Genomic DNA, 21,609 nt, shown 5'->3' with positions numbered 1-21,609 from the left:
CCAAACATATGAACACTCTGACATGTCACCTTAGAAATGAGCAGTGCCATCATAACCACAGCTGTAGCTTTCGAAGTCAATAGGCTTAGAAGGGCATAAGATATCATTGTTATAGTACTATCATAACAAGGTCTACTCAGAAGACTAGCCAGGCTTGTTCAATAGGGCTTACTCTCTAAATAAGAAACCTGGGAGACTTTGGGCGAGTCTCAGTTCTCTTGGTGTAGTGGTTAAGAGTGGCAGCCTTTATTTGGAAAACCATGTTTGAGTTCCCACTCCTACACATGCAGCCAGCTGGGTGACATTGGGCTTAACCATACTCATGATAGAACTGTTCTCTTAGAGCTCTCTCAGCCCCATTTATCTCACAGGGTATCTGTTGTGGAAAGAAGAAGGGAAAGGTGTTTGTAAGCTGCTTCAGGACTCATCAGGTAGTAAAAAGTGTAGTATAAAAACAGTTCTTCTAATATTATGTTTAGCATTGGAGGCTGAATTTTATTATAATCATCATCATCATTATTAATATTATTATTATTAGATTGATATCCTGCCACTCCCATACAATGGCTCGTGGTGGGTCACAAGGTCCTCATTAAAAATCCCATTAAAACCACCATTAAAAGGACATACTGATATAATATAAAATACACAGCAACAGGCAATAAATAAAACACTGTAAAAATGTTGATTATTTATTATACTACTCAATTAAAAACAGAATAAAAACTACATAAAAACTATACAGGACTAACAGCACATAAAACAAAACGTGTTTCGATCCCCCCCCCCTTTTCCTCCCCTACACACAAACATCTTTTTGCTGGACTTCAAGGCCAGTCCACAGGCACTTGCTGATGCATCAGTAGCAGAATTACATCAGCTTTACAGATGGGCATAAATAGTTTCCTCCCCAATACAATGATATAGCGCACATGAGATACACTCTCAGCACAGAATTATATAATAGCGAAGTTATGTATGGGGATATCCTGTTGGTAATACGGGCAATTTTACTCTTTAATTTTTCAAAAATAGTCTTTTATTTTTATTATTTTTACAGAGTGGTGACCCTAGGCATATGTCATAGGAGGTGGTCTCCCAAAAGTCTAAAATTTACATATATTGGTTGGAGCCATAATTTACAGTAAGTCACCACTCATGTTTGAATGAATTACATATTAGACTCTCCTTTTTAATCATGCTCATTCTGATATTTTTCATTATTTTCCAGGATCCCATTCAACCATTCAGCTACACTTTATGAGTTTAGAATAAATATTTTATAGAGTGGATTGTCACAGTTCTGACCACTGAGGAAGACCCAGTAGGGTCGAAATGCGTTTGGTCTTATGTGTTGTTAGTTCTGTATAGTTTTATGTAGATTTTATTCTGTTTTAAATTGTGCACTATAATAAATAATCAACATTTTTATATTATTTTATTGTACAGCTCAACTTCTGAGTTCCTACCTGTTAAGGTTGGGTTGTGTTCCTTTCTTGGTTTTGATAAATAAAACAAGCCCCGTCCCCAAGACTGATACCCATTATCGGGGAAGAGAGAGGGAATGTAGGCACCTCCAGTTCCCTGGATGGTGATTGCTTAGATAGCATTGACTATGACCCATTATGCACGGGGGTTTTAGCGCACATTCGGGGTGGAATGGCGGCGACTAAAATCACGGATAACGCACGGAGCCGGCTGCAACCGGCTGCAGCTTCGGTGCATGCCGCCGAAAAAGCTGCGTCAGTGAAACGCGGAAGAAAGCGCAGCTTCCGGGTGAGCGGGGCGCAACCAGAAGCGGCGCCCGGATCGGCGCGTGCATAATCGGTTACTCTGGGTTTTGCTGCCGTCGCGCCCCGCCCCGTGTATAACTGGTATGCGTCGCGTCTTCCCCCTCCGCGTTTTCCATGTGACCCGAAATCGCCGTTTCGGCGGCCGTGCATAATGGGCCTATGTGTTTACTGGTTTATGTATTTGCCTTTAAACATAGCTGCACACATTCAGGCTGCTCTAAGTATTATGGCTAGCACTGAAGGTTATTTACTTAGTTGTATTATCAATGCTGCCTTATGGTTCAGTGATAACATTTCACTCTGCTTCATTATTCAATTAATTATGTAGCATTCAGCAAATAATTCTCCATGCTGATACAAAGAAGCTCACATTTGAGTAAGTTGCAAATCCAGATAACCATTTTTAAGTAGGTCTTCACCAAGACTAGCATTTGCTTGATATAAGTGGGCCATCTGCTGGTTGGTACAACACTTTTCATTCTCACTCATTTCAGATTTTCTTTCTTTCCCTACACATTCTAAAATATCATTTGCAATTTTAAGATCCTCAATACAACAAATTAGCAAATAGACAAATCAGTGAGAGACATTCGATTACACTTGAATAATCATTTCAACATTTATTTCTGCGGTTTGATGCTATATGGGAGGTCAGACTCATTCACAGACCTGGTTAGGATTTGTGTTTATGTGGACTGCAGATTGGTTTATTCTTGGATGGCAGAGCATGTGCAAACCAGTGTTTGTTATTTCAGTGTACAACCTCAAGGCTTGTTCATGTAGCACTAAGCCATATGTCACTACAGTGAGTCAGACCATTAACCTATCAAGGTCATGAGATGTGTTTATTCTGACTGGCAGCAGGTCTCTAGGGCTTGAATGGATTTTTTTGTCTTTTGCGTCACCTTTTGATTGAAGATGCTGTGGACTCAACATGGGACCTTCTGCATAACAAAGCAGATATTCTGCCACTGAACCACAGTTCCATCTCTAAGCCAATGGAATGGATTCCAAACAATAGCAACAATTAGTTTACCATGGATAGGCAATTTATAGACTGTTTTTGCAGTGGAAAAGTTGCCACACTGTGACTTTTCCCTTCACCATATATGTAGAAAAATAATCTTGTCATGTTACTCTGATACAAGTAATGTAATCAAAGTGTAATGTATGCCAAGTGATTATAAAATCTGACTGTGCTCTATTTTTGCCCCATTTATAAGAGCAAAGATTGTATCCAGAAGAAAAATACTACTGAATTATATCTAGTTTGTGAAAACAATTTGTCAGATACCAATCAAAACAACATTACTATGACAAGCAAGTTGTTCTGGAAATAAAATACTGAGTATACTAAAATGTTAATGCTGCCAATAGAAAAGTTCTGAAGATTCATGTATTGCACAGGTCCTGCAGTTGGAGGGAGGGAATCTTTATTTTTAATAAGAGAGTGCCATCTAGCGGAGCAATGATTAGGCTTTTCATGTTGGAAAAAAAATTAAGGTGGTCTGTATCTTTCAAAACTAAACATCAGAGATAGTATGAAGGTACATAGTATTAAAACAATATTGTTTAGCAACATAAACCAATACAATGTGCAGATATAAAAGTAAGCTTACACAGAAGTGAGGTGCAGTCAAAATATTTGGTCACGCTACTATAAGGAAAACAGATTAATTAATGAAGTGCATACATGCCAAACCAAAACAGTTTTATTGATGGTTTCAACAGAAACAAAAGCCATACCTGTTTGAAATAAGCTTGCCCTTTCATTTTCCCTAGACATAGTTTTCGTGTCTGTTGTGAATTTACTATATTAGTGATTTTATCTCTTGGTTAATCAGTTTTATTAACCATTAATTTTTATTCTAAGTTTACTCTTTTATAGGTTTTTGTTATGGATAGCAATTGATGTAATAAAATTTGATTTCCAGGGAATAAAAAACTATATTTGCTAACTGCACTGCAATAGTGTTCATTATAGCTTTTGTTTTGGAAAAGCTTCTAAGAATCTGCTCTGACATACATCCATCAAGACTGTGAAATAACTCTATTTCTTCTTAGCCCATAGTAGTGTTGCTTACTTCAATGGAGGGAAACTTATCTTGCCCATGCTGAAAAGTGTTACACAGGGCCATTCTAAGATACTGAAGTGGTAAGATACCTGTGCAAAAATGTAACAGGTGGAAAAGAACTCATCACATCTTATGACTATACACAATATTGGACAAAACTGACAGTATGTGTGGCAGACATATGAAACACTTCCTGTATATGTAGCACGTGCCCACATGTAGATGCATGAATTTTAAAAAAATGCTGTAGGCTAGTGTGACCCTTGAATCTAAGGCACAAGGCACCAGATGACAGGGCTGAAATATTGTCATTGAGAAAAAGCCAAATACCAAGAAAGAACTTGTCTTACTGTTGCTTTCATTTGGCCTTCTGAAGTTTAACCTTATGTGTACATGACGCAATAGATTTTGGATTCAGTAACATTATTGGAGACCCACCAATAAGCACAGTAGCTGTTTATCCAGGGCACGTGCATATTTGTTCTTTGCCCTGGGTCTCTCTATAAGAGGCCTATATTAAATGGGGTGGGAAAGACAGGAAATGTGTGGAACAGACAGTTGAAATAATGCACATCTCAAAAGTGCTGCATAGAAAGAATTAAGTGGATTAGCTGTACTGCTGAAGTTTACTTGGGGTTTTAAAAGGGTCTGATTGGCACCACCTACACAAATGTGCCTGTTTAAGTGATTTAAAAGGAATATAACTTCCCAGAAATACATATGCACAACAGATTGTAGTACAAATGTGAATTGTGAAAGAGGGTGCAGGCTATACAGAAGCTTGTTCTTAAAACAAAACCACATTCTTAAAGACGTCCAGAAGGCGCCCTTCCTGTAACTAGAGACCTTTTAATCATCCTGTTGGTTCTAGTGTTCCACAAGACCTTCTGTTTGTCTTTAACCAAATAGTAAGGGAAAATAAATATATCTAGATCAAAATATACTCAGAATCATCACTGCCCCTTCAAAGGATTCAGATGTGATCTACAGGAATTTTCTCCTCTCATATGCCGGTATTTTTATTTTTTTTAATGGCATATGGTGATAACTGACATTACTTGAACAGATGATATCTGGCCAACAAAAATCCACTTGTTCCAAAACCGAATCAATGGCTTTCCCATGGCTTGCTGCTTTGAGTGAGAGTCCATTCAGCGCCCTGCAGCAGGTGGGTAACTAGAAAAAGAGGCTGGTAACTTGACCCTGCTCTTTAGCCCACCGCATTGAAAGAGAAGGCGGAATCCGTGTCAAGGGATTTGCACTCTCCCTCCCTTTCCAAACATGGTCTCGGTGTGGGAAAAAGGTTCTGGCAGGGACAGACTTCGGGGGGGGGGGGGTTCAAGGAGACTTTGCCTCCCTCTCCTCTTCTGAGTATCCTTTCCTTGGGGCTCTGAGCAACCGTCGCCCTCCTAAGTGGAAAACCTGTAGCTGGAAAGCAGGCAAGAAGGGAAGAAATGGAGCGCGACTCGGCTGCTCTTCTTGGCCAGTTCGGGTTCCAGCAGCCGCTCCTAGCGCATTGTGCGCTGCGCACAGCCCCACACAGGTATCTCTCCCTCTCCGTCTCCCTCTCCCCCTCTCTGCCTCCATCCGGGCTCGCCTTCCCTCCCGTCCGATGGAGGGTGTGGCGGCTCTCCAGGCAGCCGTCGCCGCCACGAGTTACGCACTCGGAGCACTCAAAGCTTGTCCAGGGGGTCCCCGCCTACCAGAAGGGGGGCCGCCGGTCCCCGCACGACTGCAATAAAAGGCCGCGCGGGCTTCGCCGGCTCTCGCATTCAGGCCGAACCGCCAAGGCGCTCGCTTCGCCTCTGCCACTTTGCACGGGGGCGCCTCCGCAGCCGAGCGTCGAGCGCCATCCCGCCGCGAAAGCCGTGCTCGGGTGCCGCGGGAGCCCTTCGCCGCCTGCCCTCGCCGGCCTCGGGTCCAGCATGACAGGGGCGGCAGCACGCTTGGCGCTGCGAGCCCTGCTCCTCTGCCTGGCCGCTCGGGGCAGCCCGCCGACGACAGAGGAAGAGCTGGTGGTGCCCCAGAGGCTGGATTCCCCTGGGCAGCAGGCGGCTGAGGCGCGGCTCTACCGCCTAGACGCCTTCGGCCAGCACTTCAGCTTGGAACTGCAACCCGACAGCAGCTTCTTGGCGTCGGACCTGACGCTGCAATACGTGGGCAGCCGTCCCCGGACGGGGCAGGCGGCGGCGACAGAGGCGTCCGAGCAGCCCGGAGATGCCGACTTGGCCGCTTGTTTCTACGCTGGGACTGTCAACGGGGATCCCGTTTCTGCCGCCGCGCTCAGCCTCTGCGGAGGGATCCGCGGCGCTTTTTATTTGCGCGGAGTAGAGTACCTCATCCAGCCTGCGAATGTCTCGCTCCCGCCAGGAGAAGCCGCGCTCGGGCTCCACGTCTTGCGGCGCCGGCTGCAGAGGGATCCCCGCCAGGGCGGCGGCACTAAGTGTGGGGTGGCGGACAGCAGCTCCCCCTTGTTCGTAGACATTCAGCGGCCGCAACAAGTGTTGCGGGCAGGTACGGAGCAACCCCCCTCCCCCCCCCCATGTCTGGCAAATAAGGAGTTCGGCTTCAGGACGTCAGTGGGGAGCTGCGTGGCGCGCATGCGCCCCGCGGAACACTTTTTAAAAGGGCCTGAAGCAGTACGAAAGCTCTGTTAGATTTCTTGCAGTGGGTCACTATAAAAGGTGGCATCCACAGAAATAAATCGCGCAGGAGAGTGACTCGAAACTGATTTTTGTGGCTTGCATGGTGTCTCCCGTAAAAATAAAGCAAAGCCAGAAACTAACGTTTGGCAATTGGCAGTTGTCTGACTAATAGTTTCCAAACGTGCCTTTTAGCTTTTGAATCTAAGTACATGGCTGCAATGATCACTATTTTCAAAATAATTTTCGCTACTCTGCCTGTAACGGGGAGATCTTAGCTCTAGATCTAATTCTGTTGAAATGCATGCTTAATGAGATTCTAGGTCAGCTGTCTAATACTAGGTACGTTTATTATTAATGTAGCTTTTACAGGAACACTCTGTCTTATGCTAATTAGCAACCAGCACCAGAAGTCTTACAGACTTCAGTGTTCCTAACTGCCTGCTAAGTGTGTCTGCATTCAGGGTATTTAACTTATGAAGTGGCCTAGGTGCAATTTATCTACACCAGTGAATGAAACAGTATTTTCAGTTACCCTGACAGCGCAATCCTAAACAGTGTTACTCCTTTCTAAATCTGTTAACTTCAATAGAAGGATGCAATTCTGTTTAGGATTATAGTCTGACACGCCTAGGTTTTATGAAACTTTAAAAAATATTCAAAAATTAAAGTAATACCTACTTATACAAACATTTAAGTTCTGAATAGAAACACATGAATAAATGTTGCTGCTTTCACTAATTGGGAACATTTCCACAAATGTTGCATTGGCAAAGTCAGTAGTGACTCAGGCTCACTTTATGTGTAACTACATCCTGTTAATTTAAAAAACAGATATTTATTGATTGGAAAGTATTCCAAATCCTACTGTGCACTATGAAAATAATATCCATAGTCATACCATGGAAACAGGTGTACTGAAGTAAAAGGAAGTCCAGTCCAAGAAAGTCTGTGAATGAAGGCTGGTGAATATGACTCATGCAGTACATGAAAAGCTGAAGGGAAAAGCAGGGGGGTGAGACAAGGACACACTATCTGAGGAAAAGAAGGTGATGCCATGAGGTCATGGGAGCAACTAGGTCAGAGATGCAGACAGTTGCTTGAAATTCATACATAAAATTTGTTTCAGGAAGCTTTGCTCCCATATGAACCCTAAAATAAGGGTTTTTTGTTTCCAGGCAGGAGGTTTTGGTGCTCTGATTACATAGAGGAGAACAGAACTCCTGTACGTCTGTAACATATTAAATGTTTGCTATAGGAAGGTAAACTCCAGCAAAGGGAATCAATAATACTCCCGGAACTAGAGGAGAGACCTACACAGGGAAGATAATTCCTTGTTCCCTTACCATGCTGGACAAGGTTCAGGCAGAGGTATGTGCACTGATATCATCAGGAAAATGAAACTTCTTTGCCTAAAGAACTATTTTCCTACAGAAGAAAGGAATTATCTTCTTAAATCAGTCAGGTTGGCTTCATAATCATAAAGATGTAAGTGTTTTAGAATAGCAGGGAAAATTGTGTACAGTGACACCCTCAAGGACATTGTGGATATATGTAACAAACATGAATTCATGCCCGCAATGGAAATATTTTAGAATAAACAATCTGAGAGTGGCAGACCTTGCAGGTGAGACTGTGTTAAAAGCTGTTGAGGTTGCAGAAGACTGAACAGCAAAAATAACCCCCAAAAATTGAAATGCTGTTGAGCTCCCATTTGAAGGTCTTTTATTACTACTAACAATGTTTCCTCTTTAGCAATGACATATAAGCAATTAGTAATATTTTTTTGCTTGCTAATATGCTAATGCTCAAAACTGTAGAGAAATTGGCTTTTGGTAAGTCTTTAATATTTTTAATGTATAGGACATGGAAGTACAAGGAAAAAAAGATTTGTGTCAAGCCCTCGCTATGTGGAAACCTTACTGGTAGCAGACCAGTCTATGGCAGAGTTTCATGGCAGTGGACTGAAGCACTATCTCCTGACACTGATGTCTGTGGCAGCCAAGTTGTACAAGCACCCAAGCATCCGGAACTCCATCAGCCTGGTAGTGGTGAAAATAATGATCATCTATGATGAGCAGAAAGGACCTGATATATCCTCAAATGCTGCCCTCACCTTAAGAAATTTCTGCAACTGGCAGAAGCAGCACAATCCTCCCAGTGACCGGCATGCTGAGCACTATGACACTGCAATTCTTTTCACCAGACAGGTAAGGGACAAGAAGGAGCAAAGTCTGCATTTTCCAGATTCCAGAAAAGGCATTCTTAACTTTTGCTGCAACTGAGCTAAAAAAATAATTTATCTGCAGTTTCTGTAGAAATTATTGCTAAGATTCAAACTCTGAGAGGTATGTATGTGTGATGCAACCATTTTACCTATTGTGGGGTTACTCTCTATAGCTGCTATTATGCGAAAACTGTAATAAGTGTCTGTGCATACTTAGTACTGCTTATAGTTTGATTTTTGAGCCTTGTTTGGTTCATGATCAAGAAGTAGCCAGATTCACATTACTCTTCATAAGAAGTTCCAAATGGATCTCCATTGCAACACAATTGTAAAGCCAACTGTGGGTGAAGAAAATTAATAAGAGTATATAGACTGAAGTATATGTAACTAAAAATTATTCCTACAGAAAACTTTTGCATGGACATTGTGTTACCCCTCCAGGGTCACATATAGAGAGTTGAGATAGGAGAGAGAGTATACAGTCATCATCAGCTCACATGTGGAGTCCCACTAGGAGCAATCCTCTCTCCTATTTTATTTAACATCTTCATGCACCCTCTTGCTCAGCTGGTGTGGAAGTTTGGGCTGGGTTGCTATCAGTATGCAGATGACACCCAACTCTTCCTCCTGATGGATGACTGCCTCAGTTCCCCCCCAGAAAAATTAGCCAGATGCCTGGAAGCAGTGATGAAGTGGCTTAAGCAGAGTTGTCTGAAGCTCAACCCTTCAAAGATGGAGGTCCTGTGGCTGAGTAGGAAGGGACCAAGCGAGGAAGCACGCCTACCCAACCTGGATGGTGTGCGTATAGCAGTAGCCCATTCTGCCAGAAACCTGGGTGTGATCCTCAACGCCTCTCTCTCCATGGAGGCACAGGTCAAGAGAGTAGCACAGCAGGCCTTCTACCACCTATGCCAGGCCAAGCTACTAGCGCCCTACTTGGCACCACAACACCTAGCCACAGTGATCCATGCGATGGTCACCTCTAGACTGTACTTCTGCAACTTGATCTATGCAGACCTACCCTTATCCTTGATCTGGAAACTATAATTGGTTCAGAACACCACGACCAAGATTCTCACCAATACACTATGGAGATCCCATATCCAGCCTATACTTTAACAATTCAGCTGTCTCCCAATCAAATTCCAGATCAGGATTAAGGTTTTGGTTCTTATCTTCAAGGCCATATGCAGTCTGGGCCCAGGGTACCTGAGACTGTCTCTCTGCCTATACACCCAAAAGAGCATTACACTCTGCCACCAGCAGCTGGCTGGTGATCCCTGACCCCAAAGAAGTATGTCAGTCCTCAACAAGGGCCAGAGCTTTTTCTATCCTGGCTCCCACTTGGTGGAACGAGCTCCCTGAAGAGATCAGGGCCCTGCCTGAACTCTCACAATTCTGCAGGGCCTGCAAAAAGGAGCTCCACCTGGCATCCCCATGAGATTGACCAACCCAATAACATCTATAGGTTCCCCCCTCAGACACCTCCTCCATGGCCTACACCAGTCTGACCTTTCTGGGTTTTTTTTTTAAAATCTAAGTTGTCATTCCTGCTATATTATTGTTGAATAAAATAAATGATATTATGTTAATTTAAACCTCTGTTGGATTATTGTTAATGTTATTTCTGATTATGTTATACGCTTAGGTCAGTCCATGTATTACTCCACAATGTGGAGCCGTATGGGAGGGCAGTATAAAAATCAAATAAATAAATAAATAAATAAATAAATAAATAAATAAATATACGTATTATGCAGTCTGAGAGTCAAAGCTCATGCCATCCCCAGTCATTGGTTTCTAAGGTGCTACTGGACTCAAATCAAGCCCTTCTACTGAAACTGCTCCTTTGCGTAAGCTGTTGTGTATTTTCCAGAGGGGGCGACAGAGAATTACCTTGTATACCTATTCAAATACTGAGCATTGATGCTCTTTCCATAAGGAGAGGCACACTGCCAAAGCCATATTTTATTCTGGCAAAGTTAAGAACTGACATAATGAAAATAACTCTTTCTCTCCCCCCCTCCCCCCAGGATCTCTGTGGTGCCAAGACATGTGATACTCTTGGGATGGCTGACGTGGGAACAGTTTGTGATCCAAACCGCAGTTGCTCTGTCATAGAAGATGATGGCTTGCAAGCTGCCTTTACAACCACTCATGAGCTGGGTAAGTAAGATCCAAAGGACATTTGTGGCAGGTCAATTCATTTTGAAAACATACCTTGCTTCTATCGGTCTGTAAATAAGTAAATTAATGTTTGAACAAACACTGATTTTCCAGTTACTGTAGCCTAGTTTTTCTTGAGGGTATATATGGGTTCTACAGCTTCAAACCATATAAATGCAAATCCCATTGAAATCAAATCCATGCACCTGTTAAAGGGAGTAGTCTCAGTTACAGGTACAGCCTTCTAAGCAACAAGTGCTATTTGGAAGTCCTGCTCATCTGTTTGGCTTGTGAAAAAACTGAGGCAAGTATTGAAAGTCCAAATTGCACTTTGGCTGCAGAAGCAATAACCTTTCAATAAACCAAGAGGCAAACTTAGGTTTTAGTTCTGTTTATGTTCGGATAACTGCTCTTACTAGAGTTGGCCACAGACGTGGTGGAAGAATGCCGTCTCCCTTTAATAGAGGTTTAATGATTGAAAATGGGCAGGCATTGATCCTCGATTAAAGAGGCAGGGTGTTTTTTCCTCTAGGAAGTTGGCAACTGTAGCTGTTATTAGGCTGCTCTTTCCACCTGTTCATAAAAATCAGAAGATTTGTTTCAGTCATTGGGATCTGAGTGAAATTTCCCCGGAATATTGTCATTTTGCTATAGCAATACCTGCATCAGTACAAATTAAGAATGGGTGCAATAAATGATGTACATATACAGCAGACTTATGGTTCCTTCCTGATGTTGTTTTTAAAGGCCACGTCTTTAATATGCCCCATGACGATGCAAAACAGTGTGCCAGTATTAATGGCATAAGTAGGGATTACCACATGATGGCATCTATGCTTTCCAATTTGGATCGAAGCCAGCCTTGGTCTCCATGTAGTGCTTACATGATTACTACATTTTTGGACAACGGTCACGGTAAGACATATTTTGTTTTCATCTTTGTAGATATTTAATTCTTTGTTTTCCATCTTACTAAAAATGATGGGAAATTATAGTATGAAGTTGTTGTGAGGTATAAGCAGGGGAGCTACTTATTCGTGGGCAACTCTTGCACAGCTGGGAGAATGTTTGTCTGACTGAGCTGCCAATGGCAGCTGGGTCTGTTCATGTGGGTCTTTCCTACCAAACTGCCATCTTCTGGCATATTTCTGATTTCACTGAGAAATATCAAACAATCAGCCTCCGCCTGCATCATTTTAAATATTTTTTTCAGTCATATATGTGGGCACACGGATACATTTACATAATAAAGAGGGAATGGTTTCTAGGCGCTTTCCTTGGCCTACATTTGTATCAAACTACAATTAGCCATGAAAGATAAGTTGAGCCTCCTATGTCAGTCTACTGCTGAATAAAAGTCACAGAGTACAAAGTAGCAACAGATAGAACTGATGTGTTCATGCCCCTCTATCTGAAAGCATTTGGATGGTAACAAAATGCTAGACTTGATAGATCTTTTCTTATGTTCATACTGTAACATCTCACAGAGTAACAGTTAAACAGACCGATAGTAAACATGCATCTGTTTTCATTATTTAATACCACTTCTAAAGAGCCAAGTTTTCAGCACTGTCAGTAGTTTTCTCAACAGCCTTCTGAGTCTGGTGACTGCTGTAGTAATTTTGTTCAGTGGTTGAGAGAGAACTTGTCTTAGCAACTCCGTAAGTTTGTTGGTGAACAGGTACTTGAACAGCAGGATCCCAAATCCTAGCCTTGTGTTATATGCTGGTCCATATTATGCTACCTACATCATGCTTATTTCCCAGATCCACCTGGGTCCTGGCAAGCAGGCATGTTGGCTAATGTTTCAGTCAGGGTTACTGGGCATGAGAAGAGGGGCTTGAATCTTCCCTCTTGTAACAGTTTCAAACCTGAAACCACTGTTCCAATTGGGAATATGGGGGGGGGGGGCTTACACCTCCTCTACTTGCTTGCAACAGACATGATTTTAACTTGACTCCTTTACTCTTGGGAATATTTAGTGTTATGTAGTACCTCCCTGTATATATATTTTTGAAGGGACCCAGAAATAAGGTATCCTGCAGTTTGTTTATTTATTTATATTTGTTTATTACATTTATATATCGGCCTCACCTAAGGCTCAGGGCAGTTTACATGAAACAGAACATAACAATACAGAGAAATTGGTAGCCCTGGTAATAATAATAACAGTAGAACAAATAGTATAGTTGAACAATAGAACAGTAATGAGAACAGCAATTCACAATGAAGCTTACTGATGGACCCATGGCTGGGCAGTTCCTACATAGAGATTCATGGGAGGGGGGGTCAGGGGCCTGTGGAAGGCATTGGTTTAAATTGACTTCAACTAAATGCTTGGTGGAAGAGCTCCCTTTTGCAGATAGATCTTGTTTAAATGAAATAAAATTGAATCTCTTACCAGAGTTTGCTTGCATCATTTTTCAGGTGAGTGTTTGCTGGATAAACCTCATAAACCTATACAGCTCCCTTCTGACCTCCCTGGAACAGTCTATGATGCCAATAGGCAATGCCAGTTTACATTTGGAGAGGAGTCCAAGCATTGTCCTGATGCAGCCAGCACGTGTATGACCTTGTGGTGCACTGGAACTTCCGGCGGATTGCTCGTATGCCAAACCAAACATTTTCCTTGGGCAGATGGTACCAGCTGTGGAGAGGGGAAATGGTGTGTGAATGGCAAGTGTGTAGACAAAAAGCATTATGATGTAAGTATATTATTTGTAGTTGAACATTTTGTTGAATGTATAATAGTTGTATAGAACAAATATATGTATAAAAGCTGAGAATTATGATCAAGAAAATGTGGAATATTCTGTCTAGTTATAGCAGTCTAGTTATAGCAATTCTCCCCTCCCCATAGAACCATGCATTTTCAAAATATTTTGACATGCAAAGATTGTCTTATTTTTTTAAAATACAGAATCCTGTCCATGGAGGCTGGGGACCATGGGGACAGTGGGGAGAGTGTTCAAGAACATGCGGTGGCGGAGTCCAGTATTCTGTGAGAGAGTGTGACAATCCAATTCCAAAGAATGGAGGAAAATACTGTGAAGGGAAACGGGTGCAGTACAGATCCTGTAACATTGAAGACTGCCCAGACAGCAATGGTAAGCTACAATTAATGTTTAAAATGGAATGTTGTAAAATAGAAAATTGGCTTCTAGTGTCCATTAAATGTCTTTTCTGTATGCAGGCAAAACCTTCAGGGAGGAACAGTGTGAAACTCACAATGATATTTCCAAATCTCATTTTGGGAGTGGACCTGCAGTGGAATGGACACCCAAGTATGCTGGCGTCTCTCCCAAAGACAGATGCAAGCTTGTTTGTCTTGCTAAAGGCACTGGCTATTTCTTTGTTCTTCAGCCAAAGGTAGGTGTGTGCTAAAACTTTGCAGTGCTAAATGTTACCACTCCTGGAGATGATTAAAGAAGAAGGTTCCCATATGAAATGCAACACTTTATTCAAATCGTACTATTTATATTTAATTCTCATTTCACTTTTGTTCATTTTATTTACTTTTTCTGTTTTTTCCCCAATGAGATCCAAAGTGACTTATTCATTCCACTCTTTATTTTATCCTCCAGTTCTGCCAGTGCAAACAAAGATTACATACATAGTAATTTTGCTTCTACTTCTGATCCCCCTCCCCTTAAATTTCTTTAAAGTGCTTGATTTTCTAAGTTTTAGCCATTCTTGTGATCCCAGAGTCTGGTCATGCCTAATTATTAAGCATTTAGTTATCCTGTCTTTCTTGTGACCAAAGATGACAATGGACTGTTTTGTTCTGTTTCAGGAAGTCCTTATTAAAGTCCTTATTATTTAGCTATATGCTGATTGCCTAATCCCTTTTAAAGCAGCTAGGCTTCTGCAGTCCCAAGTGCTTCAAGATTAGAATCTTATTTGATTTAATTAAAGCATATAAATATATAGGTATCAGTAGATAGAGATTGTAATGTGCAACTGGCCAATAGTAGATAGCAGCTACTATATATTTTTACACATCTGAACACTTATTTGAGAGGAATACGGAAGGGATGAATTCTGGTTGAGAATGAGATAGTAAAGGGAGGCCATATTCAGACCTTGATTACCAAAAAAGGTAACTGTCATTGTCAACGCTCATAGGGCAGACCTTCCGTTTCGTATTGCACATGCAGTCATTGAGGCCAGGAACTATATATGCAGACTCTGGAGGCAGATTCTAAATGTAGGGATCTAGAATCTGTCATATAGCAACTCTTTGGATACGTGCCTCCCACACTTCTTGTGTACCTCACCATCTAAACTGTTTTTATGCATGCATCACATTTAGCGTGTCAGGGAAATAACAGTTTTTTAAAATTGGTATGTTATCTATGACCATTGGCTAATCAGCTATTTTTTTGAAAAAAAGAATCTCTCCTACATCCTTGAATCTTTTTTCTGCTGCTACTTGGACACATGGGACAGCTGTAAACTGGCAAAATGACATGAATTTGCACTCAAATTAAGTTAGCTGTTACTTAGCAATGGAAGTTGGTGGTAGCTGGTCATTAGCAATGTTTGGTGGGTCAGATAACCCAGGTGCTTTCTGTGTTCATAGCTAAATTGCAATTCTTACCAAATTGAGCCCACACCCTTTTTGCGTCCTATTCCTGCACTCTCCTTTCTTGGATTCCCCACCTCCCCGAATTGCAGACTATAACTCTGCACCTAAAAACTGGATTTCCGAGAATTGTTCTTGGAAGGGGTGGGTGGGGACATCCTTGATTGGTTTCCTGCAGGAGTAGCCCCTTTCACTTCTCCAGAGGTTCCATTTTAGTCCTGCTTTCATTTTGTCTCAGCTTCTGTGATGTAAAAGCATTTTTCTTGCTTTATAAGCCACTTAAGTACTGTGATAAGCGTTCGGGTCAAAAGGAGTTAAAGACAAGCTTGTCTTTGCCTCCAGCTGCCTCCTCTTCCCTTCTTCCAGTTGACACGTGCTTCACATGGAAGGGGGGAAATGCTGATCAGGGCTCCCCTCTCTCTCTCTTGTCTTCCCCCTGCCCTTTCTTTTCCAGTTTGGCAATTTCTTTTTTTTTAAGTGAAGGAGACACATTACACTGGGATTCCTTAAAAAAAAACCCACAAATTTAATGACCCATTGCTTTTCTTTCTTTTTTTAAAAGAAGAGAAAAAATACCAGAGAATAGAGCTTATAGGCTGCAAGCTATGTGGCTGAAATGGCTCAGTCAGTAAGATACCTGCCTGGGGTTTGCAGCTTTGTGAGTTCAAGCCTAGCTGTGTGTCTCAATTTTTCCCACATAGGAGTTTTTATTTTTTTACTTTGAAAAAGATCGTGTTTTAAAAATGGACCTTTAAAAACCATTTTTTCCTGTTGCTTATGTTTTAAAAACTTTATTTGTTTTTTTAAAAATGAAAGCATAATGCATCCCTTTCACTTTAAAAAAGAAATTGCCAAACTGGAAGGGAAAGGGTAGGAAGAAAGACAAGAGAGAGGGCAGCCCTGGTGAGTGTTCCTCCCCCCTCCCTCAGTGTGAAGCACATGCCAACTGGGAGAAGGTTAGAGGAGGCAGCTGGAGGCTCATCTTTAACTCCTTCTGTCATGAATGCTTATCACATTACTTAATGGGGCTTATCAAGTAGGAAAAATGTTTTTACAGCATGGAAGCTGAGACAAAATGAAGGCAGGACTAAAATGGAATCATTTGAGGTGGACGGGGTGGCTGCCAGAAACTAACTAACTGGCAAAACCTCTGTACAATGTCAGTGCTGGAGGCATGGCTGGGGGGAGGGGGAGAAAATTCTAAAATCCTCTGCTCCCAGAAGAGTGTGATGGGCCCGCACTTCTCCGATTAAGTGGAAAAAATCCACTCTCAGATATCCCATGAAATAAGTGGTGTGTCTCTAGAGTTGATCCTGAGCAGTGCAGATGGAAAAGCTAATGACATCACACTGGCGACCAGGATCAGGTACAGATTACTTTTCTACAACCGAGCTGATAGAGATTCAGAAGCTCAATTAAGTGTGCTTAATTTTGTGTCAACTTACAGTAAAATACTTCAACAGTGCACAGCTAAGAATAATTACACTCTTTGCCCTTGTATTCTGTTCTGTTGAAATATTTTCCTGTAAGTGGATACAAAATTAAGCAGACTTCTATATTTTAATGAGGACCTTCAAGGTACTCTTAAAACTGAAATAATTGTGACATCATGTCCAGTATTCTTAATAACAGATATATGCCTTCTAATTATGGCTTTGCTGTATTTTTTTTTTATTTAAAAAGGTGATAGATGGAACATTATGTAGCCCAGATACTACTTCAATCTGTGTACAAGGGCAATGTGTAAAGGCCGGATGTGATCGCATCATTGGCTCCAATAAGAAGTTTGATAAATGTGGTGTCTGTGGAGGCAGTGGTTCTACATGCAAGAAAGTATCAGGAATGCTTTCTAGTTCCAGGTATGTAACTAACTTTTCCATTAGGATCATAGAGGTATATTCAACTGTTAATAAAACTTATTTTAATTATGTAGGGACCTGCAGCCTTGGAGCTTAAGGAAATACAAGTAATCTAAATTGTTGTGATTGATGTAATTTTTAGGATAATAAGGAAATACATAACACTACCTTCTGGCTTTTTCTCTCCTTGTAGCCATGGTTACCATGATGTTCTTGTGATTCCTGCTGGGGCAACAAATATAGACATTAAACAACGGAATCACAGGGGCACAAGACAAGATGGTAGCTTCCTAGCCATTAAAGCTGCTAATGGCACTTATATTCTCAATGGTGACTACACACTATCAACTTTAGAGCAAGACATCAGTCATAAAGGCAATGTTTTGAGGTACAGCGGTTCATCAGCCTCCTTGGAAAGAATCCGCAGTTTCAGTCCACTGAGGGAACCTTTAACAATACAAGTCCTTACTGTAGGTCAATTGCCACTCCCTAAAATAAAATATACATATTTTGTGAAGAAACCACTACAGTCTGAACCTGAGAAGCCTTCTGGTAAAAAGACTGAGTCTTTCAATGCAATTAGAGAGACAATCTTATCTGAATGGGTTATTGAAGAATGGAGAGAATGTTCAAAGTCATGTGGAACCGGATGGCAGAGGAGATCTGTAGAATGTAGAGACCTCAGTGGACAACCTTCATCAGACTGCGCAAGAGAACTCAAGCCAATCGACATCCGGCCATGTGCAGATACTCCATGCCCACGGTGGCAGCTAGGAGACTGGTCACCATGTTCTAAGACATGTGGGAAAGGTTTCAAGAAGAGATCATTAAAATGTATTTCATTTGATGGCATCACATTGTCACATGAAAGCTGTGACCCCTTAAAGAAACCTAAACATTTAATAGACTTTTGCAATGTTGCAAACTGCAGCTAAACTATAACAGGTTGAGAAAGCTAATGGCTAAAATTTTCAGACCAAAGCACTGAAAAGGAGGGTGAAAGGTAACAATTGTGTAATTTTCATTGCAAAATTCACCATGGGGGATTTACTGAGAAGGGGCAGTGCAAATAATGTTGGATAGGGTGGATTCTATCAACCGAAAATCTGATAAAACAGCAAACTAATGTCGCTAGCTATTTCATCTTCAGTACTAAAGCCCTGAGGCATTACAATTTCCTCTTTTAAGTCTGTTACAAGTTAAACAAAACATAGGCAGTGGCCAAAGCAAGTTTAAACAAACATTTCAATATTTTAGTGATTTCATCTTTTTTTCCCCTGGAGTTGTGTCGTGGTACTGATAAAAATATTTTTTCCTCAAAGTTGGGAATAAGAATGACCATTTTTCTCTAAGCTTAATAATTGGTCAGGTCTTGCCTACCTCACAAAGATCAAAAAACAAAACAAAAAAACCCTCAGTATTTGAAAAGAACCTTCAACCTTCATGGCTGCTATTATTTTACAGAATAGGGTTTTTAAAAAAATAAATGGAAAGCCATATTCTCTGCCTGTAAATAAGCAAGTACAAAAATGCTGTTTGTTAAATCTCTTGATGACTAGAATGTGGTTCAGTTCTGAAGTCTCTTGATTTTACTGAGACGACTTTTCCCTCTTGCAGTCAGCCTGCAGCACTAGAATCGTAACAGTTCCAGCAATACATGCCATTCTTCTTGGTTTGGATAGAATCCTCTTTCTTTCTGTCTGCAATTCACACCCCATTTGCTTCAAAATATTTAAGTGAAATGAATTTTATCTTGGAAGTATATATTTGTCTTTAGAGTATATTGTAGTCAAGTTTCTTGGTGGAAATGTAGTCATATCATGCTGCCATTTAAGCTAAAGTAATGGTCTGACCTCTTTAAGATACAGCTTACCATATACAGGCCAACAGCAGAACACTTGCACGTGATCTGCTGCAAACAGATACGATTCCATCAGGAACAGGAGATTTTAATACATGGCATGTAATGTTTTTACACTGCTCCAATCACTTGCAAGACAGGGAAGTCTAAGCTGAGGGATAGCAGGTCCATCCACAGCAATATGCCAATACATGTGTATTTAAAAGTTTGTGCCAGTCCATAGACCCTGAGAATATGGCTCTCCATATGTATATAATAAATATAACTACAGATAATACATACTTTAAAAGTATTTATATTCTCTCCCTTCTGTGAAGGATTGTAATTGGTAATAAATGCATATATTGAACCTATTTATTTTTATATTTCTTGTCTAATGTGATCTAAGTTATCACTTTTTTTTTAAAAAAGGACATTTAACAAGGATAGAGTATTTATGCAATATAATATGATATTAGAAATAATAAACACTATGAATTTTGGAAACAGAGTGAGTTTTTTTCCCTTCATTCATGTGTATATTCAAAGAAAGTAATAGACGTATAATATTGTGAAGGATACAGTAGTTGCGCAATGACCACAAATGGAGGATCAGCCCAAGACTTGGTGGACTCTGTTCCCTCCTCTCCAGTGTACATACTTGGCAGCACAGGGCATTATGTGGAACATGCAGTCACTGCCACTTCTGTTGCCAATCCAGTCTGCTCACCTTGGTGTGAGTAATGAGCTCATGTTGCACAGATTCCAATTGTATTGGTGTTGCCTTGGATGTGAAGGTTTCATAGGCACAAAAAAGCCTATGAAACATCCCCTTGAAATACAATTGCATGGATGGGAAGCTGTTTCTATAAGGCTCAACTCCATGTAAATCTTACCCCTGCACCAGAACTTACTCTGTTGGAATAGGTAAAGGTAAAGGTATCCCCTGTGCAAGCACCGGGTCATGTCTGACCCTTGGGGTGACGCCCTCTAGTGTTTTCATGGCAGACTCAATATGGGGTGGTTTGCCAGTACCTTCCCCAGTCATTACCGTTTACCCCCCAGCAAGCTGGGTACTCATTTTACCGACCTCAGAAGGATGGAAGGCTGAGTCAACCTTGAGCCGGCTGCTGGGGTTGAACTCCCAGCCTCATGAGCAGACAGCTTCAGACAGCATTTCTTCTGCCTTACCACCCTGCACCACAAGAGGCTCTTCTGTTGGAATAGAGCAGAGGAATTCACCAGAGCTGTGTGGTGAGCTGTTACATGAATTACTTGGCAAATAGAATAACTTATGAGTAGCTGCTTAGGAGAGCTAGCAGCGACCTCTAATCGGGAGATCCGGGTTCAATTCCTTACTCCACATGGAGCCTGCTAGGTAGCCTTGAGCCAGTTGTAGTTCTCTCAACAGCCCCACCTTCCATACAGGGATCTTGACTGCACTGGTGGCACTGCACCAGGCTGCTGCTGAGGATTTGCAATGGGGCAGTTTGACTCACCACTAAATGTGTCCCCACAGGGGACAGTTCCTAGCAGTGCACCCAGTCTGCCTTGGATTTCTGCCTCTAGATGAGGCAGCTAGGGCAGAAAGGTTTTGCGGGGGGGGGGCATTTGTTTTCTGTTTAGGAATGTGGTAGCAATACTACGTTCCTAAATGGGGGAAAATGCCCCAGGCAGCTCTGCAGCACAGCACAGTGCGGTGGAACCAGCTGGGGCATTTTTTGTCTCTCCCAGCATGCCATAGTTGGAGGAGGACCCGGGCCTGGATGGCCTGACTCTTCCCCTGCCACATAAGCCTGCCCCAGCCAAGGCCATGCTGCAACCTGGGGCACAAAAGGGATATAGCTGCATCCTCTTGCCATAGGGCAATAGAGGGCCTGAGTTGGGCCACACCTGGATGGACCCAAATTGCCACCGATGTCATGTGGAACCAGGAATTAGCCCTGCCACCAGACCAAGTGGTAAGGCAGGGATAATTCCTGGTACAGAAAAGATCAGGGTGTCTAATGTGGGGAGAAGAAGGGAAGGCAATTGTAAGCCACTTGAGACTCCTTTGGGTAGAAAAAAACAAGGTATAAAACCCAACTCTTCTTGTTAGTGACTATTTTCAATCTGTCTTTAGCTGTTATTCTGCCAGCTGCTTCTGTACAACCAAAGATTTAAAATTGTAATGTGTCAGAAATCAAATATATGTATATCAGTTTACAGCATTTAATTAAATTAATATTTTAATGTTGTATTATTTATCCTGCAGGCATATAATGTTACAACATGCAAAAATTATGATCAAATTATTCATTCCTAGTTTAAACACTTATAACTGCACAGCTTCCATTTTCAGTGTGGGGACTCTTTGCATGGAATTCTTGTGGATATGACCAATTACTGGAACTTAAAGAGCTACACTAGATCCAAACCTTTA

At 41.6% G+C, this 21,609-nt stretch overlaps 1 protein-coding gene and 1 long non-coding RNA gene across 5 annotated transcripts in view; one reads left to right on the top strand and one right to left on the bottom strand.

The window, feature by feature from the left end:
• Positions 1–5,638: 5,638 nt before the first annotated feature.
• On the top strand, positions 5,639–19,698 carry ADAMTS1 (ADAM metallopeptidase with thrombospondin type 1 motif 1). The gene is made up of 9 exons (XM_077342475.1): positions 5,639–6,382; positions 8,374–8,720; positions 10,771–10,903; positions 11,651–11,818; positions 13,331–13,608; positions 13,824–14,010; positions 14,097–14,272; positions 17,172–17,347; positions 17,541–19,698. Exons 1-9 carry the CDS (start codon positions 5,794–5,796, stop codon positions 18,280–18,282), a joined length of 2,796 nt encoding a protein of 931 aa, XP_077198590.1. The 5' UTR covers positions 5,639–5,793; the 3' UTR covers positions 18,283–19,698.
• Positions 10,840–21,609, bottom strand: part of LOC143839857 (uncharacterized) — a 32,258-nt gene continuing 21,488 nt past the window's right edge. For 2 of the 4 annotated variants that reach the window (XR_013231912.1, XR_013231910.1), the window contains exons 3-6: positions 18,028–18,139; positions 17,516–17,569; positions 13,305–13,550; positions 10,980–11,476 (exon numbers count right to left, since the gene is read on the bottom strand). This is a non-coding gene — a long non-coding RNA (uncharacterized LOC143839857). The other 2 variants (XR_013231911.1, XR_013231913.1) reach the window with 2 other exon arrangements.

The sequence above is a fragment of the Paroedura picta genome, chromosome 6, assembly GCF_049243985.1.
Source record: "Paroedura picta isolate Pp20150507F chromosome 6, Ppicta_v3.0, whole genome shotgun sequence".
NCBI classification, from domain to species: Eukaryota; Metazoa; Chordata; class Lepidosauria; order Squamata; family Gekkonidae; genus Paroedura; species Paroedura picta.
Note: the sequence above shows the minus strand (reverse complement) of the source record. Positions and strands in the feature narration are given on the sequence as shown.